Here is a 26,987-nt window from a genome sequence, read left to right on the forward strand (position 1 = left end):
AGTGAAGGGAAATGACTCAAGCACATGGATCTCTGAAAGATCAGACAGTGTATATATAAATATCAGCAAAAGAAAGGGAGATTTCATTTACAGAGGAGGGATAGAATTTGAACGTAGTTCGAAAGAAACTAAGGAAAAAAACAGTTGCCTACATGTAGCAAAGGTTCTGGAGCTATAAGACTAAATAGGTGTATATGCTTCCTGTGCTTCTGTTATCTAGTCGTTGAATGGAAAAGTGCATTTTGTCTAATTTTAACCTTTTCATTGTGGTCATAAGAACTTAGGCTGGAGGACATCCAAAAATGAGATCATCCTGAAACTTTATTTATAAACTAGTTTAATGCTCTCAAGTCTAGAACGGAATGCCACTCCCTAATTTTGTTTCAAATTAGAAAAAAACCTTTTGAAAACCCTAGTTCTTCAAGTTCCAGCTTCTTCTCTATGGCTGCTTTTCATGAAAGTTTGATGAACTCTTATTGTAGCACCTCCATGTATGAATGGTACTCCCTGTTGGAGGAGTTGTTGGTGGCTTGCCATAAATTCTATTGAGGGTCAATTCTCTACTATGTCCGGCAACCAGTGATCTATTTTAATCTTCCCCAGGTTGAAAGGTGTGCCCATACCTTACCCCCATTGACATGGAAATTGTGGGGTGCAGGCTGTGCAGAAAGTCAGGTACGTCTGCTCCCATCCTGACCCTTGGTATACCATGAGCCTCTCTGCTTGTGTTGTTGCCTTCTTTCTGACTGTTGTCTCCCAAAATATGCACACCACATTGATTCTGTGGATAGAATCCCTGTCTCTAGAAACAAAAATCTGTGGAAGATCGTGTCTGGAAAGACCCCCTCTAACCATGCTGTTGCCTTCTATTATAAATAACCCTTGCCATTTTTGTAGCTCCCCGAATGATGTTGCGGTGTCCGTGTCTGTCTTTAGGGCCTATACAGCATCATTGATGTGTTTGTCAGATACTGACCACTGAATAGCAGGTCTGATACATTCAACTGGACCCCTAGATGAAAGGTAGGGTATGCAGCCAGCTACATCCCAAGACTGCTTCAGCTGCCATTTGACAGAAGCATCCAGCAATGCATCAATGAGGGCATCAGTGCTGTTTCCACTTCCCATTTGGGAGAGAACTCGCTGTTGGGGTGGCACTATGTGCCCCAGCAGCCCAGTAATGCTAAGCCCAGCCCAGGGTAAAAGGGCTTTGTGACATTGTGCTATAAAGTGGCACTTTGAGGCCGTGGCACGGAAGCGCATTTTGGGAGAGCAGTCTTTACTGGGGTGGGACTACGTCCCCCAGCAACGCTAAGCCCAGGCCAGGGTCAAAGGGCTTTATGACATCGCGCTATAAAGCGCTACTTTTAGACCACAGCATGAAACGTGCCCAGGCGAAGACGGGCCAAGTCATCGACTAGAAGAGGCTGGGCCATCCCTGTTGGTCACAGGACTTCACATTAGCGCATGGGGAGTTTTCAATAGTCTGTGTATTGTACTTTGTGACTCTGATTCTTACGCTTATTTCAAAAGGGTCATCTTTGCTTGGGCTCAATTATAGGTGAAACATGGGCAAAAGGGTATTTTTAGGGTGGGTATTGGTCTTGGGTGGCAAGGGAATTTTTAGGGTGGGAATGGTATTTTTAGGGTTTAAAGTGAAATAATTAAATAAATATATATATATACATACATACATATATATATACTCCACTGTCCGTCATTCATTCACCTTCACTCTCAATAGGGTGCTGTTCAAAGCGCAGTGACAGACGCCGCGCGGACAAACAGTTCAAAAGCTCCTCTGCACAAAAATGCAATAGCACTCACAGTAACGTGATAAACCCCAGATTTTATTGGGTTTAACCGCATCGCCGCGGCGGTTATTTTTCCGCTACGCGGCTTTTTTCGAAAAGCCGCGTTAGATAACGAGCTCAGCTCGTCATCCGCACACGACCACCGTGGCTGATGACGAGCTGAGCTCGTCATCAGCATTGAAGGGGTTAAAAGTACACCTCCAGACGCCTTTCGGCTTGCCGCCTTTCTCAATAGCGGCCGGCGCTGCCATGAGTCAAGTTTAAATAATGCAGTACATGAGAAATAAACAAGGGACACCCAACATAAATTCACAAGGGTGTCAGCCATTACTAAACATGCAAATAGTATAGGAAAAGTCTAACCACATCATACACAGCTTAATTCCACTGTTTTGATTATGACGTGTGACTGAAAATTAAAAATTATAATTGACAAAGCATAGTGCCCGGGATGGGCTTGAAGTATTATCACTATTAATACTCAGGTAACACTTTGCTATACATATCCAAAATATTTAGCCCTGGATGGGCCTTTGTTTCATGTTACATCAAGAAATATACATATAACTGTAAAATGCTATGTAAGTGCACATGTACTGACAACAATACGGAATCACACTTGAGGGGCATTGATGAGCGTTACTAAGTGAATAGCATTACAAATGTACGGCCATCTCCTCACCACTATTTAGGCTTCCTGGCCTTTTAGTCTGATTTTCAATGATGCGTCGGGACTGTAGTCTACGTAACTGTAGGAGTCTGTTCCCTCCCCTCACATTCAAGGGCACTTGATCCATACAGAAGAAACTCAATAGATCTCTAATACTTCCATGGAATCTCTCAAAATGCCTAGCCACTGGATATGTGGGGTCTCTATTCTGTATGGCCCTGAGATGTTCCATAATTCTTATTTTTGTGGGGTGGATTGCACTTCCAATGTAACTCAAGCCACACGGACATACCAAGCAGTATACCGTGTGGCTTGTGTTACAATTCATCAGGCTCTTAATTTTCATTGGTTCTTTGACACCTGGTATCTCATACTGTAACACTTTGCGACTGTTCTTGCAGGCCCTGCATTTCAAACATGGGTAAAACCATGCCAGCCTCCAAATGGAGATACTTTACTCTCCTTTTCGCAATGGGTTTGCACTAGACTACTCCGTAGGGATCTTGCTCTTCTAGAAGTTAGAAGAGGCGCCCTAGGTAAGTCCTATCCTATTACTGGGTCCGACTTCAAAATTTGCCAATTCTTAGCAAAGATCCTTCTAACATTAGTAGCATCACTGGAGTAGTCAGTTATCATTCTCAAACTGTCACCTTTACATTCTTTTTATAGTTAGGATTATTTTCAATGCAAAATCTCAACATTCTATTGTGAATAACTTTGGTGCCGGTTGAGGAATCTGCCTGAAAATTTCCTCTAATTTGCCTCGCGGCGCCCCGGTCCTTCCCTGAAAGTTTGGGGGGGATTTGTCAAGTGGGGGCCGAGATAAAAGGGGGGTCCCAAAACGTGTTTTCCCTATGTTAATTTCCATAGGGCGGTCGACCTCACTTTTAGCCCGAACGGCTGAATGGATTTCCACCAAACTTGGCAAAATTGTAGGGACTGGTAGCCCGATGGGCCTTTGCTATGTCTCAAGATATGTGCACCAGTGAATTTTGAGTAATTTAGTTTCAAACAAAATATATATATCTATGGCCGCGCCCCGGTACGCGCACCAGGGCGCTAACCAGCGAGCTACGCGAGTACGCGCGCGGAAACCTGATTGGCTCTCGGGTGTCTGTAAACATTGCAAACAGTCCGGAGCGGCCGCCATCTTGTGTCTCGGTAGGATCGAGACACAAGAGGTGGCGAAAACAAAGGGGGAAATGACCATAAGGGGGCAGAGTAGACCCCTCCTGACCCCCTAGGTTTAATGTGGGGCTATAAAAGGGCCCCGCGGGGCAAAAAAAAAGTATTTTTTTTTTTGATTTGCGCGGGGGGAGCGCCCGGTACGCGCACCGCGGAGCGTACCGGGAAGCGTTCCATGGGAAAAAAGAATGATAGAGTTTTTAAAAAATTTAGCCTTTTTTTATAATTTGGAGGTAGTTCTAAAAAGAACTGAGAAACAAAAAATAGGGAATTGAAAATGGCTCAACTGGAGCAAAAAAAAATAAATCAGGAAAAAATTAGGGTTTTTTGGGGCAATTGTGGTTGTCACCAGCAAGGAGGATGAGATTTATGCTCTGTTCACCATAGGAGATGGTCTTACCACAAAAAATACATGTAATTCGGAATTCCCCAAACCGTGGTTCTTTGCAAGGTATTGTCTCCCTTGTCTCTGGTCCCGATAGAGTGGGTTACTTTCTTTTGGAGGTGGTGGTTGTAGATTGGGGAGGGTTACTGGCCAGTTCTCTCACCTCTGCAGCAGAATAGTTGTTCGGATGCTTGCGCTGCATGTGCCTAATCATGGTATTATTACCAAAAGAATATTTTTTGTTAGGGTTCCCCCTTGAAAGTTCCATGTTACAGATTAGGCAAGTCACCTTGGGCGCATTGACTTTTTTCTTGCCCTCTGAGATTGAAAAAAACTCCCATAGGATGTGCTGCCTTGGCTTGTATGGGGTATTGTCTTCTGGCAGCCACCTTCTCCCTTCTTCCTCCTCCTCCTCTTCTTCTTGACCACCAATGTAATGTTGTGGTGGTCCTCTTGATGGTGGTGGTGGTAGTGGTGGTGGTGCAGATGCTCCAGCTGCTGCTGCTACTGTAGCCATTTTAAAGTACAACATTTTTCTCAAAGATGTTCAAACAGGTCTTCCTCAGTCAAAGGACAAAGTCAGAAAAAGGAAAAAAGGTGGGGTCTTTCATCATTTGGAAAAAAAACTGTCCTGAACCAATGAAAAGTGTTATTTTCAGGTCACATGACCCGGGCTTTCATCATTTAGAAACCAAAACTGTTCTGCACCAATAAAAAGTGTTATTTTTAGGTCACATGACCCGACGCGCTTACGCGACGCGCCCCCGGGCGCGCCGCGTAAGCGGGTCAGATGATTACTTTGCGCGATCGTATTCGCTCGAGTATTTCCGGGTGCGCTTACGCCGTGCGTATCACGCGGACGCGGCTACGCGATACGTCATGATGTTTTCGTTCGCGGCAATAGCGCTAACGGGACGCTCACCGGTGCACGACCCGGGGCGCTCCGAAAAAATGCGCTTTCCAGTGCGCACACCGGGGCGCAACCCGGGAGCGCACCAGGGCAAAAAAAAATTTTAAAAAAAGAAAAAATTGAAAAATATTATATAAATATACAATATAGGATTCATTATAAAAAATATTACATTTCATAGGTTTGAGGCCCTATATATAGTTAGTAATTAGCATTTAAAAAACCTATGAAATTCACTGAAAAAACCATAGGTTTCACACCAGGTATAGTTAGGAATTAGCATTTAAAAAACCTATTAAATGCACTGAAAAAAACATAGGTTTCACACCAGTTATAGTTAGCAGGACGTTTTTCTCGCATAAAACCATTGAAATTCCCACGTTATAGTTAGTTGGACTCACTATAACTTGCGCGTGCAATGCACTGCTGATGACGTCACATATTACATCACTCATGACATGGTCAGTGACATCACTCATGACATCACTGATGACACCATCCTTGTGACAGAGTGACAGACCTCCTTTCACTGTAATGTAACCCATGAAACACATATTGAAGAATATAAATAAAAAAAATTAAAAAAATGGTGATACCCATACCAGTTACAACAACCAATTCAATAATTCCACCATCTATATACACATCCACTCATTCACCAACAGTTCTATATAGTCACTCATACATATACTCACTCATCATTTGTAGTGATTCACCTATACATCCTGTTACACACCGACAGTCATCCAAAAGTTACTCTCACACATACTCACACATGCAAGTAAACTATTGAACATCCATTTATTTGCATATACAGCTATACACACACTACCACCTTACTTCTAAGGAAACTTACACATACTTACTCTCTTAAACAATCACTTATAGAAACACATAATTATTTAAACAGGAACTCTTTCTTTTTTTTTTTTTTTATTACATTTTTATTGAGAGTTTGTGAACACATATCACACACCAAAATTCATTTCATTCCAGATACAGAATAACAGATACAGATCCGGCATACATAAATAAATAATAATGGTCGCGAGTGCATCATTAGTTACCAAAAGGAAAGAAGAAAAAGGCAAGACTCTAACTAGTTAAGATAAAAAGTAACCATTCTTGCTTTTCGTATCTTCACGCTCAGGTTCTAAATAATGGGGAACTATACATAGTATTGACCCAGGGGAGGTTTAGCATACAATACGAAAAAAAAAACCTATGGCTAAACAGTTGATATCCCACTCGACTGACCCCTCATCCTTGCCGCCCTCCAAGCGGCCACCGGTGCCCAAATCCGTAGCCCCGTCTCTCTTGTTTTTAAGCCCTTAAGTTCATATAGGGCTCCCTCAATGTTATGGATACCGAGAAGCCTGCATAGCCACATTTGGAATGCTGGAGCCTCTATATCTTTCCAGGCGGCTGAGATACGTATTCGGAGTACAGATACTGCTATGAAAACTAAAGCTTCCTCCTCGATCCTTAGATTTAGTTTAATATCGCAGCTGATAATCAATAATGTTGGGGATAGATTTATTTTGACATCTAGCAGCCCCTCTAAAAAGGCCACGATCTCAGTTTTGATTAGCTCCAGTTTCTCGCACCCATAAAACATATGTACGATATCTGCGGGTCCTTTACCACATCTAGGGCAATCACTATCCACCCTCTTGTCCCAATCACACAGCTTGGAGGGCGTATAATATAAATTAAATAAAGTTTTAAAATGCTGGGCTCTAAGATTGGAGGAGCGCAGAAATCTTTTATCGAATGAAAGGGCTCTATCCAGATCAGTCTCTGGGTCCCCCAATTTCATAGCCCAGGCTGACTCAGTCTTAACCATATCATCTGGGGACCCTTCCAAAAGGATTTTATAAAATCCCTTAATTCTACGCCCTCCTCCCTTCAAATAATCCAGAAGTACACTTCTTTTTCCCAGAATTATTCGAGGTCTTACTGCTCTAATTGTATTGACCACCTGAAGATATTTATACTCTTGCCCTTCCTGTAATGAGTATTGCATCCTTAAATCCTCCAGTGATCTACAAACATCCTTCACCATTATTTGCCCGAGTGTAACAATGCCTTGATGTTCCCAGTGTCTCCAGAATCCATCCTTACACAAGTTTGGAAAAAGTCCAGAATTCCAGAGAGGGGTATGATGATTATACCTGGGAACTCCCATTACTTTCTGCACTGATGCCCATACCCCCACTATACCTTCAAGCAGTTTATATTGTGTTTTCTTATAGTACCTTTTTTCCGTCCTCCTCAGGAGTACCCCAAATGCTTCATTACCCAATGCCAGTTGAAATATGGATGGGATATCATCTTGACCCATCCCCTTTCCCGACCCCCCCTGATCAAAAAGTATTGCCATTTCTGTGAGGAGACAGCACTAGTGATAATTCCTAATATTTGGCATACCTAACCCTCCCCTTTCCTGGGGTAGAGACAAACTTATTTGACCTTCTGTTCTTGCCGTATTGCCATAGAAATTTCATAAAAATGGTTTCGATTTCCTTTATTAGTTTATCTTCTATCTTGAATGGGATGGATCTAAATTTATACAAAATCTTAGGAAACATAGTCATTTTAATGACATTGGCTCTACCTATTATCGATAGATGTAGTGTATCCATCCTTTTTAGGTCCTGTTCTATTGATTTCAGGAGCGGTGTGAAATTATCTCTGATTATATTCTCTGGATGTGAATTAAGTGTTATACCGAGGTACACCACCGAATTAACATACCTAGCATCCAGCTTAGTTATATTCTTGGAGCACAGAACTTGGGTCTTAGCCTCGTTTAGTCGATATCCTGAGTATTTCCCAAACAGACTTGTCATAGTAACTATTTCCCTCATAGCAGACTCCGGATCAGTCGTAATGATGGCTAGGTCATCAGCATATGCGAGCAATTTTGTTTGAAAGCCTTTTATAACTACAGGTTTTATCGCCGTATTGGACATTATTTGAGTTATTAATGGGTCGATATACAATGCAAATAGGATAGGGGAACATGGGCAACCCTGCCGAGTCCCCCTCGTTATACTAATTTTTCCTGAACTCCCCCCCATCAACTGGATCCTAGCTGTAGGAGTAGAATACATTGCCTGGATAGCCTGTCGGAACCTTGGTCCGAACCCCCTCTCCTCCAGCACCTTCCACAGAAATGACCACCTTACCCGGTCAAATGCCTTTTCTGCATCAAGGAGGACCATTGCGGCCCCTTCACCCCCAGCAGCACAGATATCAAATACGGTAATCGCTCTTCTAATATGATCCGTTGTACCTCTCCCCGGAATGAACCCATGCTGCCAGGGTGAAACTAGGGCCGCGATGATCCTCCCAAAGCGGGTGGCCAAGATCTTAGCATACAGCTTATTATCGGCATTTACTAGGGAGATAGGCCTATAGGAGCCTGGATTTTTTTTTGGGGTTTACCTTTTTTGTGGAACACCACGATGTTGGTACTCATCCATGACTCCGGTATTTTGCCAGTAATCATAATCCCATTAAACAGGTCTAAAAGGAGTGGGGATACTTCCTCCCGTAAGCACTTGTATATTTCGAGTGGTAGCCCGTCCGGGCCCACCGCCTTTCCTAATGCCAAACTTTGTAAACCTCCTATTACCTCATCCATGGTGATAACCTGTTCAAGAACATCCCTCTCTTCCTGGCCCAGTCTTACACCTGTACTTCCCCAGTTGGTAATTGGAGCATCTGTCACCACCTCCTCCTGATATAGATCTTGATAATACCTTCTAAAGACCTCCAGAATCTCGGATGGTTCCTCGTATACTCTCCCCTGTTCTTCTATGTGCGTAATTACATTTTTTGAAGTGGCCTGTCTGATACACAGCGCCAATGCCCTCCCGGCCTGTTCCCCTGTTTCATATATCCCGGTTCTCTGTGTATGATATTCTGCCGCTGATTTTTTAGCCAGTTGGTTCTGCAATCCCGCTTTAATGGTATTAATCCTCTCAAGACTTTCTAATCCTTGCCGCCCCTGACATATATCTCTTCGGTGTTGCCCTTCTGCCTCAGTCAATCTATTCAATAATTGCTCCCTTTCCAGATTAATCCTTTTCCACTGCCTATTAGTATAGCTAATGGTCTCCCCTCTTAACCCTGCCTTATAACTGTCCCAAACTACACTTCGAGAGGCACTGTATCTATTGGCATCGAAAAATGCCTGTGACCAGTTTTTAATATATTCTATATATACACTGTCGGTTAGTAATTTTCTATCAAAAGTCCAGGGTCTAGGTCCTTTCGTAGGTCGATTGACATCCATTGTCATTACCAGAGGGTTATGATCGGACATTATCATTGGGAGTTTGGAGATGTTAACCTTGTTCAATTCGGTGGCTGATACGAAAAAGTAGTCTAGTTTAAAATATTTGTTAAAGGGGTGTGAGAAGTAGGTGAACCCAGTATCCCCTGCTTCTTTATTACCCCAGACATCTCTCAGCCCGTATGACTGCAACAACGAGGATATAGCTCTGTATACCCGGGGCTTGCGACCAGTATATGGGGTACCATTAGCGAAGTCGGCCAATATATTGAGATCCCCACAAAGTACTATTGGGGCTGGCCAATCTATTAATTCCTTCTCTATAAGATCGACCCAAGGGGAGGGAGCGGGACAAAGTGATCAGGTCCAGGGTCATCCAGCGAGTGTGCAGGATGGCTCCAAAAGCTAATACCGGTGGAAAGGCTGCGAGCAACAAAAAAAGAATGCGGGTGAAATCATGAGTGCCCCTGCAGCAATCGATGGTGATTCCAGACGGATTGTGGAGCCGGCGGGGAAAATGAAGGCATTGACTCCAGTTCAAAACCAGCCCCCGGCGAAAGAAACCAGACCACCAGCGGTCAGGACCCGCCAAACCACCGCTAATACCGCTAACACCGGAAACATCAGCATAGCAGAGATGTTCGCCCGCAGCGGCAGCGGTAAGGAGAAAGGGGGGAAAGCTCCTGAAACTGAGATTGTAGTAGAGGCTGGCGCGCCAGGGGGTGAGACAATGTTGGAGGTTCAAAATGACTCTGGTTGTAATGAAGTCGCCCCTGGGGATCAAAAAGGTATCAGTGGGTCTGATCCCACTGCCATAGACTTAACCATGGCTCCGGTTGATGAGAGTAATATCAAGACCAAGACAGATACTGGTGCTGTTATCCATGGCTCAGCAAATGTAATGGTAACGGAATGCCTGGAGGATACGGGAGGCAGTGCTTTTAAGGACTGTGAAATAACCTAAGTTAATCCCACTTTAATCGGTGCATCAACCAATGGCATTATGTCAACTGAGGAGACGGCGATAGCTAGTAACACAGAGAGTGACAGGACTCCCAGTGAATGTTTCCATTCTGTGGCCGAAGAAGCAGACTGGTCCGAAGATGAGGGGGAGCACAGTTCAGACATAGATGGAAGTAATAAAGAGTCAGACAGCGACCCGGAGGAGGACCTCCCTGCAACGGCTGTGAAACCAGGGACTTCCTTCAAAAAGAATGTTCAGAAGGGGTTGGCCTGGGATCATTCACCTACTACTTTGCTTCAAGGATCCCCTAATCAAGATCAGGACCATGAGCTCACCCAACGGTCTATATTAGAGGCAATTCACCAGGAAATAATTGCGCATCGGGAGGAAACCAGACAGGATAATCGTAAGTCCCAAGCAGCCATGAGGAAGATAAAGAGTGTTGTGAGGAAACTTTCGAAAGCCTGTGCGATGGTGGATGATAGAGTGTCGAACCTTGAAGAAAGAGTGGTCGCCACTGAGGCTGAATCTGCAGCTGCTACCAGCAGGGTGGATTCGTATGGGGCCCAAGCCCAGGACATACAGTGGAAGCTGGAGGACCTCGAAAATAGGCTCAGGAGAAATAACTTAAGGGTTTTGGGGATCCTGGAAGGATCGGAGGGAGGGGATGTGAGAGCCTTTATTGTTAAATTGTTTGCACAAGCGTTCCCTGAATTAGTTGGCTGGTGCTGGGAGTCAGAAATTCAGCGGGCACACAGAACCCCGTTCAGGATGAATCGAAACTCAAAGGAAGGAGACAAACCCCGGGCAATTTTGATATTTTTGGGGAACTTCATTTTGCGTCAGGCCATAGCAGAAAAGGCTAGACCTGATGCAAAGAGAACAAGCGAGGGGCTATCATTTTTTGTCAGACCTGATTTCTGCCATGTTACGGTAGAAAGGCGTTGGAGGTTACGCCAACTGATTAAGCCTTTCCAGGATAAGAAAATTCAAGTCTACCTTATAAATCCGGCCCAGCTCAAAATAATCCATCATGGGAAGACATTGTATTTCTCGTCAGAAATCGAGGCGCAGGAATTTTTGGACTCCATATAACTTTATTTTGAATTGTTTTTTTTTTTTTTCTGTCACTGTGGGTCTGAGTACACGGATGGTTAGATAGCAGGTTGTACTTGAAGGTATTTACACATGAAGGGATATAATGCTAGAAGACGTATATAGTGCAAGATGGCGGTAATGGAATTACTAAGCGTTTGGTACCTGTTATTTTGTTAGGTTATTGTAAACATGAACTCTGAAGCTAAGACCATTACGGCCAGTAAGCAGTATATTTTGAGTCCTCGCTACGACGCTGCACCCATCACATGCACAGACTTAGTCTGAGCACCCCACAGAAGAGGGTGAGCGGCCGAGAGAGTGGGGGGGGGGTCAGGGGCTGTAAGGGGGGAGCGGGAGGGGGGTGGGGTGGGATGGGGGTGAGTAAACACAAAAGAAAAGAGAGCAGGTGTCACTAATTCACACACAAATACAATTGTAAATAGGCGAAAAAAGAGGTTTTGTAACTATGTATCTAATATGTTTCTTTGTCGTTTGAGAAGTTGGCAATGTCTGGTTCAGGAGTATGCCTAAGCTTAAGATTGGCTCTATAAATATTAATGGGTTGAATGACTGGAAGAAGAGGGGTACATTTGAGGAATATCTTAAAACAACAGGTATAGACATCCTTGGGATACAAGAGACTAATTTACCATGGAAGAAAAAGCACTGGCTTAAGCTAAAAGGGTTTGAGATTTTGTCATGTTCTTCTCAAACCTCTACCACAAGGGGGGTAGCTATCATTGGGAAGCTGAGCCTGGGAGGTATTAAGCGTTGCAAGGCTGATGCTCATGGCAGGTGGGCTGTATGTGAAATGAATATGGGATTTACTGTCTGTTCAATATAGGGAGACAATTCGGATGATCCTGAGACCTTCGATCTTATAGAGAAGGAATTAATAAACAGGAACTCTTTCAATATCTCACTCTCACATATACTCACTTATATACATCAATACTCACATATACTAGATTAAAACATATGTAGTTACTGATAAAGACACTAGGGAGACAGTCATTCACTCACTAACACACACATATACACACTCATCCACCCATACAGTCCTGCACATATGCTGTCTTCAAAACACATACAAAGAGAGAGTTAGTCATTCATGCATCTATGTGATAAGTAATACCCCCACGAAACAATACAAACACTCATACTGATACTAAAAAAACATATACCTACACATGTACCTACTCACCAACCCATGCAGCCACTTAGACACAAAGTGAAACACTAATACATATATATAAATATTTAAACATTACTCACTAATATATGTATTCACTAAGAAACACTTAATAAGCCAGTTAACTAATCAATTTTTATTAAAAAAACATCCATTTAGACACTTATTTAAACATTTATTCTTCCATCAACTTTTACATATACATATATAAAACAAATTTATTTTTCAAAAAGACACACATTTACTGGATGGTGTCATCAGTGATGTCATGAGTGATGTCACTGACCATGTCATGAGTGATGTAATATGTGACGTCATCAGCAGCGCATTGCACGCGCAAGTTATAGTGAGTCCAACTAACTATAACGTGGGAATTTCAATGGTTTTATGCGAGTAAAACTTCCTGCTAAATATAACTGGTGTGAAACCTATGGTTTTTTCAGTGAATATATATATACATATATATATATGTATTCTTAATTTGTCACCCTGACAAAAAAATATAATCGCCGCCTCAAACGTGAGCGGTGTTGTCAGTCGGACCTCAAGGAGCAGGTCCGTAAAATTAAATCCACCGTTTCCCAACCGGGAAGGACGACACCATGTGGGGTGCAATTAAAATCTTTTATTCAGTCTTCTGTCAGACGCGTTTCGGAGCTTTCAACTCCTTGCTCACCGACAAGTGAGCTTCACAGAGAACGCCATTTAAAAGCATAACAGTTCCGTGTCACGTGGTCTCAACCCCGTGTAAATAGTGAAAAAAGACTATCATACATTTTTACATTTTTAAACAGATGTAGTAGTTTGTCTTACATGATTCCACAAATTCATAATAAATTCATTTGTGCATTGCAGAAATGAATTTGCTAAATTTACCCAGTTTACATTATTTACAATGGTTACATGCATTTTGTTGCACGACCGATTGTAAAAAGAGCCTCAGCTATTGCTGTGTCGAGTGTCAGCGCAATTATGCAAGTCTTTCTCCCGAGCTCAACTCCTATAAGAAAATGTATACATAACATATACAATCATATATACAATTATATATACACACACTAATCGTGGGTAATACAGCCCTAGTAGGCAATGACCAGTTTCCATATTGCTCATACCTTACACCCAACCTATATCTGTTGTTGTTGTACAAAAGGTCTTGGCTTGGCATCAAATTACTGAATGCAGGGCATTGCCTATATTCATTCAAGCATTGATACATAATCCAGCCCAAGTGGGCATATCCCGAAATAATCTAACCAGGACTGTTACTATTCCGTTTATCCCTTCTAAATTACCAAATTAAACTTATGGGACTCGTGACTATACTATTTACAAATTCATAACAGCTTGTTTTGTTAACTCTATTTACAGATGCTACTGACTACAAGTGCGTGTAGAGGTCTTCTTCTACATTTAAACCTTCAGGGTACTTAGAGTTTAAATCTATGATATAGCAGGACTCAAGTTTTCTCAATTTCTTAACTCTATTGCCCCAGCGCTTATCCATAGGTATTGCATCAATTACATAATACGTTAGACCTTTGCTGTACCGTGGAAACTCTCAAAATGCTGAGCAACTGGGTACGTTCTGTCCCCATTTTTAATTGCCTTAATGTGCTGAAGCACTGTTTTATGGGCTTCCAAAATTGTGCTGCCCACATACCTCAGGCCACATGGGCACTGAAGCACGTAGACAGCAAAATCTGTCTTGCACGTAAACTTGCCCTTGATGTTTCTCACTTCTGCTGATATACCTGACTTGCATCTGGTGGTGTTGATACCTTGCTTACAGGCCTTGCATTTCAGACATTTCAGGAACCCTTTCTTTTTGTCACGCCATGTAGATTTAGCTGGTTGTGTTTTCAGGGTATTCCTTACCAATAATTGTTTGAAATATTTTGCTCGTCTAAAGGTCATCTGTGGTTTCTGCGGAACAGCTTTTCCTAAAGTAGGGTCATTCCTTATTATGTGCCAGTGTTTACAAATGATCTTTCGTAATTTGTGTTGTTGGGCACTAAACTTGGTAATGAACCTCACTGATTACCCTGTTTTTTTTGCTGTGCATTATCAGTTCTTTTGTCAAACAAGATCTCTACCCTTTTCTTCTTTTCTACCTTAATCATTGCTTCATCAATCCATTTTTTAGGATATCCTCTGTTCCTGAACCTATCTCGCAAATGTGATAGTTCTTTTTTTCTCTCATCATTGTCACTAAAATTGCGCTTAGTCCTCAAACATTCCCCATAAGGGATGCTTCTTTTGAGGTTGATAGGGTGAAAGCTGGATGCATGTAGCTGTAGCAACGTATTACCTGCTGTAGGTTTTCTATATAAGCAGGAGAAGAAAGAATGGGAGCAGAACATAATGCATTGGAGTCGCTATATGGACGACCTGTTCCTGGTATGGAAAGGATCAGAAAATGAGGCCAAACTCTTTGTTGAGAGAATACAACAAAATGATCTCAATCTTAGTTTCACCAGTGAGATCAGCAAGGAGAGGGTAAACTTTTTAGATCTAAGCGTGCACATCCAGAATGGCAAAGTAGCAACAAAACTATATAGAAAACCTACAGCAGGTAATACGTTGCTACATGCATCCAGCTTTCACCCTATCAATCTCAAAAGAAGCATCCCTTATGGGGAATGCTCCACAATAACAGTCTCTTGCACAATATGTAAAATGTGGAAGGGGCGTCTCCCTCATGGAAGAGATGGAATTCCACGAATCTGACTGTAGTGAAGATCAGTATACTACGATATTGGCAATCCTCTTGGGTGCCCACACACTTGGAATGTACGTCAGAACTGTTTAGTTCGGCCACATGTGAGAAAGTATATATAAATTACAACTTATAAAGTTTGAGGATGTATGGGGACTGTTTATTTAGCTACTAGACTCCTGAATTTCAGGGGGGCAGACAGACCATGGTGGGGGGATGGGAGAGTTCCTTGGACAAAAGGGGAATGGGGGAAGGGTTGACAGGACTCGGACTGGATGACTCACACTTTGGTATATTACTGGGATTTTTTTACTTCATTGTGTATGTTTACAGTTAAGCCTTAGGTCTCAGCAGTAGTGACACTCTGGACCATGCTCATATTTTGATATGCTTTACTCTTCTAAATGCCTGTAAAAGCTTTAAAGGGGTGTGCTGCTTGTATTTCTTTCTTTGTGAAGAACTCAATAAAACTTGCGGAAAAAAAAGAACACTATGGAAAGCTGCAGCAGGAAACTAGGAAATATTTTACTCAGAATATAGGACTTTATTCTAACACAGCCAAGGAAGGTAGTGTGAATTTATAGAAAATGGGCTCTTGTTTTAACTTCTGAACAGCTTTTCATAACCTCTATGAGAAAATCACAGAGAAACCACTGGCGCGGTTCATCAAATTGCAACAGTTGGTCAGCACTTTTCACATGGGAAAATCTCCTGCAAACTCATCAGATTTGACGTTTCACCCCAAAGCTTTCCAGGAAGGAGCGGAGGTCGATGTTTTGGTTTTTGTTGGTACGTTTTTCGCAGATTCGTGAAACTGAGCCATAGTTTTCAGCAAAACAAAAACACTCTTCTTATGGAAACTGAAACCTAAGTATAATCACACAGTGGTCGCTGCAAGATAAATACATATATACTACACATACAAAAAGGCATTTGTGTCGAAACGTGTCAGTCGGAGTGAGACACGATTGCTGAATTGATTAAAAGAAGTTGCTGAGAAGAACTCCTTGGAGTGCAGCATTTTTCCATGTGCAATTAATGGGGAGTAACGGTCTAACACCCAAATGCTGCACCGGCAGGCCGAGCACATCGGCCTCTAGACTGCTTTGTAACAAACTAAATATATATTTCATGCATCATAGGAACCTTCACTGAATTAAAAAATGGACTGACACCAACCCAACCACCAACGGCTGCTTGAATACTGGCCTGTAATATATATTCATTCTATATCGTTAAAAAGAACTTGCTCTGGAGAGCAACTGCTGGTACAATGGTACAATGTACTTTGGGAAGGGGCGCTTCTAAAATTCTTAAAAGGACATGACTCTTTTTTTTTCTCCCTGTTAACAATGTAAGCCTATCAAGCTGCATTTGTACCTACATGTTATGTTCTCTGTTGAAAAGGGGTTTCTCTCCCTTTGGATGCTGCAAAGCAGTACTATAATATTAATCTGGTGGATTATTTTGAACATTCAGGGAAAAATGAGGCATCTATTAGGATTCCATTTAAAAGATATGTATAGCAACTCATGTAAAAATATATTTTATGATGCAGTTTCTAGGGAAGAAGACTTTGCAAAAATGTGTTGTGGGGTCTGTGCATGCAAGGGGATTTATTCAGGCATTTATGACTATTATGGAAGATCCTACAAAGCGGAAGGAAGTATTACTAGAGGTAAAAAAAGAAGAGAGAAACAGGAGAAAAAAAATGCAAAACTGAGAAAGAGGAAGGGCAAAAAGAGAGGGGAAAGGGTACAGCAGGATAGTTGTAATGAAACAATGTGGCCTCAAATTGTGTATTTTGCAAAAAGAAAAGACCTACAAGTGGTCCCATCTTGTGCCATATAGAGCCATTTCCCTTGCTTACTATGCTCAAAAGGCCTAAATGGACTTCTATAAGCCTTTTCTCAGATGGATAATATAAGTTCCTCATACTCACAAGGGGATCTTCTCTTCAGTGGTAAGGCTGAAGACCACCTTCCCCAATACTACAGCTCCATTGTTGATTCCTGGTACCATGGCACTCAGGGGCTTCTGCTCCAACACTACCTTCTTGCCTGTTGAAGCCTGGTACTTCCCATCCCCACAGGGGCCGAGATGTGATGGCTTCATGCTACCCAGCATGCTCTGGAGCTTTTTGGCCTTGACCTTTCCCTGCATTTGAGGGAATACATGAATTAATTTTGCTTGCATTTCATGCAGCGCACATCATTCAGGCAGCCCTGAAAGATAAATCGTGAATGTTACTACCCAAGGGAAAAATATAAATAAAAAATTAAATTTCTATTTTGCACAATGCATTTTAGACAAGACATTATTATTCTTGTTTGCTAGCAACTGACATGAGGTTTGCTTAATAAGAATGAGAGGAAGAGAGATCTTCATCTGTTCTAGAGATTTATGAATCTTAGATGCTGTTCTGTTCTGCAGTACTATCAACTGATCAGCCATGCCCAACCTCTCAAATTCTAGTTTCTGTTCTGATAATAGCAAGTCTCCATCCATGCAGTAACCTCTCAGATACCCCAAAGATGTAATGCAGTGCAGTGAAACCAAGGAACACTTCTCACCACAAGGTTGCTGACACATAATGATGCATCATAGGTACACAAACACATCACCATATTTTATTTGTAAAACATTTTTTTTACAGAGTTTTATATAGTGTAAACTTGACCCGAATCGGGTATCAGAGCGCTTCACATAGCACCACTTGCATTACATGAGGACACATTAATTTTTTTGTTTTTTGTTAGGCACGGGGAGATTAAGTGATTTGCCCAGAATCACAGGATGTCCAGCGTCATTGCCAAGACTCTAACCCAGTTCCTCAGATTCGAAGTCGACCGCCCTTGGCGTTAAGCCAACTCCTCTCCCCATAAAGCACTGCATTACATGAGCACTCCCAAATCCACACCAGTGATCTAGATGTATACAACTACCACAAGCTATCACCATTACACTATTTTATCTGAATTGTGGCTTTACATTTTGTTGTATTTTTCAAGACATACATAGAAACATATAGTGAGATAGCAAACAAGAGCCCACAGAAACATACAGTATGGTAAATTGCGGACTTATCATAGTTAGACCGGGCATAGTACCTCTTGATTTACCCTTCTTTACAAAGTGCATTCAATGCCATTATCAGGCTATGTAGAACTGCGAACATTTACATTTATCTTTAGAGAAAAATTAAATAACCGAGGAATAACATTAGAGAAGTGAAGATTCCTCTCCGAGATCACTTTGTAACCCTTCCTCATAAGGCCCACTATGTGTATGTACGATAGAGGTTGCCCATGTACGCCATAACGCATTTTATCCACCTTATTTTGTCTTCATAGTCAGCCTTTTGTTCCCTGTGCTTTAAGCTTGGTTAGCAGCTTGCGTTTTGTGCGTTGGAAACCATAACTGGCAAATTTCAGGGATTTTTCAGGTTGGAATTCGTGGAACCATAACTAACTCTGAATCTATTTTTTTAGTGAATTTCTATGTTTTTCCATGATGAACCTTGTTCACCTGCCATATACCAAATTGGTGCCTAGAACAGCCAAATGCTCTCTGTATTCCCACAGGCAGCCTATCTCCACTGTGCATGACCTTCAGCTGTGAGCTGCAGGGGTTAGATGCAGGGTCAGATGTTAAGCCAGACCTGAAGCGCTTCCTCTTCATATTATCAAGTTTTTTTTCTGAACCATAGAATATTTTTAGGCAAAAATGTTCATTTTTTTAATCATTTATTTTTTATTTTTTACAAAACCATGTCAATTTTTCCAAATACAAAATGGCGGCCTTGTGATCGCCATAGTAGGCTAACTTATTTCACCCATTTTTGCCCGTAGCGGTTAGGCACCTCTCTGAGTTCCTCTGAAGTGGAATTGTTTTCCACAGCACAAAAAAACAGGACTTTTAAAATAAACTGTGATTTTCATGATGGTAGTAAGAAAATAAATGCCCTTCTTCAGCAAATCACATTTTCAAAAAATTGAAAAGTGATTGACAAGATTCACAATTTTCAGAATAACAATTCTAAACAGTAGAGATATACATAAGTATTAACCGTTTATTTCCAAAAACGCTTTATGGATTTACACTAAACCAGCAAAAGCTATTTTTTATTAGCAAAGTCCTACTTCATGCCAAGTTTGGTTGAAATCTGTTTAGCAATTGTTACTGTAAGCATAAGCAAAATTTCTCAGGGAAGCAATAATTTTTCACCCCTCTCGTCTCTTTTTTAAAATTGTTTTTCTATGCATGAAACTGCATACAAATTGGCATGCCAGACATTAGTGGCCTATGCTATGCGGCTGCCAAATCTGGTGCAGACTGGTCCTCAAAGGCCAAATTTATAGGCAAACCAAAAAAGCTCTGGCAAAGCCAGTAGGTCTGCCATTGGCCAGCCAGCCTACTGGCAATCATTGCTTTATCATGATTTTTGCAACACTTTATTGTTTGGGAATATGCCAGGCCTTCATCAATTTAAAGTTTTTTCAAAATAATTTGTTAACAACAACAACAAAAAATGGTGGGTCTAAAAAAAAAAACCCCATATTGAGGCCTGGAACGGCCGGGCTATTTTTGGTCCGGCCCCAGACCTGGTGATAGAGTCCGATGCCAGCAGAGCGTGTTGGGGCACCTGCTTTGGGGATTTCTCCACAGGCGGCGCCTGGTCGTCCGCGGAGCAGGAGTTGTACAAACTGCTTGGAGCTGCTGGCGGGGTCCTTCGGCAGTGTGCTGCTGGACCAAGGATTCAATTCACATGTGTTCTACTTCGAATGGACAATGTCTCAGCGGTGCGATACGTCAACCACCTGGGCGGCCCTTTGTCCAAAGCCCTAGCGGACTTGGCAAGAGATTTTTGGGACTATTGTCTGGCTGATCAGGTCTCCGTGACGGCTGAATACTTGCCGGGCCAAGCCAGCCAGGTGGCGGATTGGCACTCCCGGCAGACTTCAGTCAGTGGAAACTGGACATTCAGGTTTTCCGGTGGCTGGACGGTCTTTGGGGTACGTTCTCGGTGGACCTCTTTGCATCGCGGTTAGACCATCAGCTCCCGCGGGTCTTCAGCTGGAGGCCGGATCCTCTCGTGGAGGCCACGGATGCATTTCTCCAGGATTGGAGTCAGGAAAGGGCCTACGCATTCAGTCCTTTTTCGATGGTGTTGAGGGCCCAACTTCGCCGTCAGGAGGCAGAGGTGGTGATGGTGACACCCTTCTGGAGGTCTCAAGTTTGGTTTCCGGTTCTTCTGGAACTTTCTTGGTATTCTCCAATCCTACTCCAGCGGTTTCCGCGTCTTCTTCTCAACGCGGACGGGGATCCCAATCATCTGGTAATGCAGAGTTCTCTCCGCCTCATGGCATTGCGGCTTTCAGGCGACGCCGGTCGCTCCCAGGCCTTTCGAGATTGGCTGAGGATTTCCTGTTGAAAGCCCGGGCAGTCAGTACTGCGAAGCGGTATCGTTCCGCCTGGAATAAATGGATCCGTTGGTGTCTTCGACGGGACTTGGATCCCCTGGTCGCAGGCGTTGTTCCAGTGCTGAACTTTTTGGCAGAATCGGCTTCTACCGGCCTAGCCTATCACACTATTAACGCGATGCGTTCGGCGATTTCGGCTGCTCACCATCCAGTGGAGGGAGCGCCGGTCGGAGAACATCCTTTCGTTTGTAGGCTTCTGAGAGGCATCTGCCTTTCCTTGCCCCTGGAACCGCATTACTCGGTTCTCTGGGATGTCAATCTCGTCTTGAACCTTTTCCTGTCATGGCAACCTAATAGGTATCTTTCTTTGAAGGAACTATCGGCAAAGTTGGCAATCCTTTTGTGCCTGGCGTCCTGGCGGCGGGTTTCTGACATACGGGCTTTGGATATCTCGGCAAGACTTTTTTCTCCGGAAGGAGTGACCTTCACGTTGGGGCGTCGCACAAAGTGGTGTCAAGGGCGATTTCGTACCCAGCCTTTGTGGACGCACCCAAATTGTGTGCAGTTCAGTGCCTGAAGGCATATGAGGAGTTGACTCTTGAACATCGCCCTCATGGTGTACGGCAATTGCCTATTGCTTTGCGAAAGCCACACAAAGCTGTCTCATCCCCCACCATTGCCAGGTGGGTGAGGTGGATCATGAAAGAAGCAGATATGGATACAAAAATGTTCGGCGCCCACTCGGCTAGGGGGGCCATGGCTTCTAAGGCTTTCTCGTTGGGAGCCCGTTTGGAGGACTTGATGCCAGCTGCGGATTGGTCCTCAGGATTCCCCTTTCAAAAGGTTTTATTTTAAGCCTGTGGTGGACATCGCACATTTGGTGGTGAGTAAGCTTTAACTAGCATCATCTGAAGCCTCCGGTCCTGACATAGAATCGAAATTTCCCTAGCTTTGGAACGGTAAGTTTCAATTCTATTAAGGACAGGGAGGCGAGGATTATCCCTCCCAGGCCACTTTCAGAAGCGATCCCACCCGTCCTACAGTAAGTAGTTAGGTTTCTACTAATCTGTTCAGTAATTTTGAAACGGTAATGTCAAATTTACTTGGAACGTGTGGACGTATTTGGTACACCGCTTACGCTGTTGTATTTTTCCTACTAGGAAATGATGGTTTGAAACAAGACCAGTAGGATCATGGCGTGACTCGCCCAAAGAAAGAGGAAGTGGTCACAGGAGGGACGTCCTACATACCTGTCATGGATACTGGCAAAGGACTACTCTGTGTACTATTCTTGATGGACTGATGGGATTTGTAGTTTATTATGCAAATCCGAGCGTTTTTTCTTTGCTGTATTTTAAGCTTTATCCTTGTTCTGGGATTTAGAGCTTATGTTGGTGCTTTTCTGGCTGCTGTGTTTTGTTTGTTGATTAAAGAGCGAACAAGGAAAAGCATAATCCACGCCTCCGTGTCCTTAATAGAACTGAAACTTACCGTTATAAAGCTAGGCAAATTTCGATTAATCTTTGCTGATTAAACTGAGTGAATATTGCCAGGCTTTTTTAAAGCAATTTGTTTCCAAATAAATATGTATATTGTTTTTGGAAATTCAAGGATTAATATACTTTTTACAATTAATTTACACAGGGACCACCCCACCTCAATCTTTTCTCTTGCTTTAGCGTAACCCCCTTAAATCCATATATCCTTAACCCTCAATAATTCCCCCCTCAACCGTTTGTCTTCAATTTAAATTGTGTTTTGAAAATGTTTTACTTACAGGAGACCCTCCCCCATTATCTAGCCTTAACTTATTTTTTCCTGGTCACTTCATTCTAGGCGATATTCTACCATTACCATCACTGCTGGATAACTTTTAATTCTTGTACACTTCCCGATATTTTGCACCCAATGATTTTCTTATTCTGAGTTTACTACGATGAGATTTTTGTATTCAAAAACCATGTCACTTGAAGAATGGAGGACGTAATGCATTGACACCTTATCATTTACTCTTGTTTTCACTGTCGCTTGGCTCACCCTTTTTACGTTACCTTATTGGTCAACAGAGTGTTTAGTTTGCCCAGAAAGTCCAGTAGCTGCTGCTCCCGGGCACTGGGCTCTGGACACGCAGGGTCCAGCTGGGCAGCCCTTGCAAATCCCCTCAATGCCTCGGTGTAGTTTTGCTCATATGTGTACAGCTGGAATACATTAAGAAGAAATACAAATCACTAGGACACTCTAATACAGCTCCACATCTCCAGGACTTTCCCCCTCACATGATAGGAAAATGGTGATCTACAAAGTTGGATAGCTCACCTGAAAGCATTAGTGCCACGGCAAGGTGAGCAAACGATAAACAACCATGACTGACACTAACAGGCGGGAATCTAAATTGATGCGCTGTGTAATTTGTCAGTGTTACATATTTTCGCCCCAGTGCTTTGTTTTCGGGATGTTAGCATTTTGTTCAGTGCACTTCTGCAAACAATTGTTTCCCTATTTCGCTTTCCAAATTCTTGCATGTGAAAGAGCATTGTAGAGCATAGTCTTTTTATAATAGAATATGATATGTCCTGCTGCATGCCAATGCAGACCAACTCTGCACTGAAGAGTAGCTCGGAGAGCTAGTAAAAAAAAAAAACATGCCAGCTTGCTGATATTCTTGCGAAAGATGTATCCAAAACACATATTTTCAAGTACTTCTTAAGAATTTAATACCCAGAATAGAAAGATGGCTGACACCTCTCAAAATCAATTATGAGAGCCATATTAAAATAAAAGAGCTGGATCTAAAACAACAAAAAAGCAATGGAAGGAAATTATACATTTCCCCAAAAGTAACTGCAAGAATGCTCGGTCTTAGTGAAAATTGGAGGCAGGTGTATCAGAGTCTCCCATTACAAGTTACTCTGTGGGATGAGAGGAAAAGTCACAACGCAAGAGCTTTCAACAGCCTTAAAGATGTGAAACAGGGTTTCTTACCGTGGCCCGATTCAAGTGAAGGTCCCCATTACAGGTTGCGGTTGGGTCCACCTTCTCCTACAGAAGGCATAGAGAACAGTTTGCCAATCAGGGCAAATGATACAAGAAGGTCGTTAACACATTATCTAGCAAATAATATATTTAGCAAGGATTAGTCCATCAAATAGTCAGCACTGCCAAAGAAAAGTCTAACTTTAACTTTTGTAAATTCAAGCAAATCTTTTCTAGTTCTAAAATATAGGGGCCCTCTATCAACAAGGGACCACTAAATCTTTTTTAGGTTTGGCCATTGCAACAGTATAAAAATAGTCCCACTGTTACTTTTTGGCGAATGGGCAGAAACTAAATAGAAAACCACAATTTCAACAAATGGAAGGCTGGCAGCAGTTTCTATCCTCTCGATGACCTCCCCCCAGCCTCACCCCCCAGGGGTGCCCACTGACCAGACTCTTTGCCGACCCACAATGTACCCAACAGTGCACCAAACCTGCCCCCATCCTACACCTAGAAAGCCTGTCCAAAGCTGTGTGCATGTGTGTTTTGCCCAAAACAGGTAAAATGTAAGCTGGTGCAGAATAGCAACTTGTGGGCATCGTCCTAGCCCTGGTAAAATGCTGGCCCTAAAATAATAGTGGTCATTCTTGGCACCTTGAGGGCATCCATGACATTCTGACAACCCCTGTTAAAATGCTAATCCTGGAATAATATAGGCAATTCTTGGAAAATTGTGGACATCTATGGCATGATGCAGACTCCTATAAAACTGGCTGTTAACTACCTAAATACTGTGGTAATCCATCGTATGATATGATAAAGTCAAACTTGGGTATAATGCTAGCACCTACATTACGTGTGGTGAAATGCATAAAGGAATACAAAGCTGAGACACAAGACATTAGAAACTCAGCTCGTGGTCCAACAGGAAAAAAAGTTACTTACCTGTAACTGTAGTTTTACAGCGTTGGTATATTTAAAAGATTATATCTAACAAAGAGGAGGGACTTGGAGCGCATCAAAGTCCAGCATTTCTGCTCCAGATAATCTCAAAAAGGTATAAGAGGTATGCAGTGAAGTATGTGGGTCTGTGCAGGTCAATGACTGTTCCGCAAGGTACACTGGGCGCGTACTCCGTAGGAACAAATGCACATACCTAGATAGGTGTCATGCTTCATCTATTTTTTAGCCCCCAACACCTGCACTTCACCAAACGGTGGGCAAAAGGATCACCAGTAAAGAGCCCCGATTGAGGGTGCCCGTCAGGCATTGCAGCGCCTCCCCAACCTGGAGCAAATGCCAAATGATAAAGCATAACACCTATCTAGGTGTGTAAGGTCATTTGTTCCTACAGAGTCACTCTCCCAGCATACCCTATGGAACAGTCATTGACCTGCACAGACCCACATACTTCACTAGAAACTGAATACCTCTTATACCTTATATTTCAAAGATTCACATACTTGAATCATTTTATATACTCCACCTCGTTGGAAAATAAGGAATATGCTACTTACCAGTATGCATCTGTTCTTGGCATAGAGGGCTGCAGAGTGGTACATTTATGAATAGATCACCATCTGGTGTTGGGCTCGGATGATTGCACTTGTTTTTCTCTTGGAGAAGTCTTTTGTCGTCACGAGACTGGTGACTCCTCCTTTGGGTGCTAGTGCGCATGGGCATCGGCTCCATCCTTAGATTGTTTTGCCATAGTAGTGTTAGATGGAGTAGTATGATAGAATACAGATAGAAATGCCCATGTAAGTGCATCTAAATAAGATAGTGTTGGAACAGACACAGGTTTCCGGGGAGGCTGGGAGGGCATGTACCACTCTGCATCCCTCTATGCCAAGAACAGATGCATACTGGTAAGTAGCATATTCCGTTCGAGGCATATGGTACATTTATGAATAGACTATACAGCAGTTATCTCCCTAGCGGTGGTCACCAGTGTCTGTTGCAACAGTTCGAAATAAAGTTTTTAGTACATCTTGTCCCACTCTAGCCTGTTGTGTTGCCTGCACATCGACACAGTAGTGTTTTGTGAAGGTATGCGGTGTAACCCAGGTAGCTGCTTTGCATATGTCATCTAGAGGAATGTTTCCTAAGAATGCCATAGATGCTCCTAGTTTACGTGTAGAGTGAGCTCTAGGAGGAACAGTTAATGTCCTTTTTGCTTTTAAGTAACATATTTGTATACATTTTACAATCCACCTGGCAATGCCTGCTTTAGAGATAGGATTGCCCTTATGTGTAGGAGAAAACTCTACAAATAGTTGTTTTGTCTTTCTGAAAGTTTGTGTTCTTTCTATGTAGTACAATATCGCCCTTTTGACATCTAATGTATGTAGGGCCCTTTCTGCTACCGTCTGTGGTTTTGGAAAGAAGACTGGTAGTTCCACTGGCTGATTGATGTGGAATGCTGAAATTACTTTAGGCAAGAATTTTGGGTTTGTTCTAAGAACCACTTTATTTTGGTGTAACTGCAGGAATGGTTCTTGTATTGTGAATGCTTGCAATTCACTTACTCTTCTGAGTGAAGTAATAGCTATAAGAAAAGCCACCTTCCATGTGAGGAATTGTATTTCACACCTATGCATAGGTTCGAAAGGTGGTTCCATTAGTCTGGTAAGTACTATGTTGAGACTCCAGACTGGGGAAGGCAGTAGTCTTGGTGGAATGACTCTTTTGAGGCCTTCCATGAAAGCTTTTATTGCTGGCACTTTAAACAGGGAAAGATGTTGTCTGTTTTGCAGGTACGCTGCTATAGCTGCAAGATGTATTCTAATAGAGGTGTAAGCAAGGTTACATTGCTGCAAGTGTAGTAAATAGCAAATAATCTCTTTAGTGGATGCGTCCAGAGGGTTGATGTTGTTACTGTTACAGTATACAGCAAACCTTTTCCACTTTGCTACATAGCATGCTCTGGTGGTAGGACATCTTGCTTGCTTAATGATTTCCATACAGTTTGGAGGTAAATCTAAGTATCCAAATTCTATGACCTCAGGAGCCAGATCGCTAGGTTCAATTGTTTGGGATCTGGGTGCATTATTTCTCCATGGTTCTGTGTAAGGTGCATGGGTAATATTCTTAACATTTGATGTGGCACCTGTGAGAGTTGCAGTAGCGTGGTGAACCACGGCTGTCTTGCCCACGTGGGTGCTACTAGTATCATTGTCAATGAATGTTGTTGCAGTTTTCGAACCACTAATGGAATTAGTGGGAGAGGGGGAAAAGCCTAAGCAAATTTGTTGGACCAATTTATCCATAACGCATTGCCCTGGGACAGGTGGTGTGGGTACCTGGATGCAAAGGTTTGGCATTTTCCGTTCTGATGAGTGGCAAAGA

At 42.6% G+C, this 26,987-nt stretch overlaps 1 protein-coding gene across 1 annotated transcript in view; it reads right to left on the reverse strand.

The window, feature by feature from the left end:
* TTC5 (tetratricopeptide repeat domain 5) overlaps positions 1-26,987 on the reverse strand; it is a 196,630-nt gene that overhangs the window by 40,888 nt on the left and 128,755 nt on the right. Inside the window, exons 6-8 of the mRNA XM_086931913.1 lie at positions 23,646-23,702; positions 22,715-22,861; positions 17,183-17,397 (exon numbers count right to left, since the gene is read on the reverse strand). Coding sequence (XP_086788039.1) covers positions 17,183-17,397; positions 22,715-22,861; positions 23,646-23,702 — 419 coding nt within the window. The remainder of the gene's footprint in view (positions 1-17,182; positions 17,398-22,714; positions 22,862-23,645; positions 23,703-26,987) is intronic.

This window comes from Lissotriton vulgaris, chromosome 7 (genome assembly GCF_964263255.1).
Source record: "Lissotriton vulgaris chromosome 7, aLisVul1.2, whole genome shotgun sequence".
NCBI lineage: Eukaryota > Metazoa > Chordata > Amphibia > Caudata > Salamandridae > Lissotriton > Lissotriton vulgaris.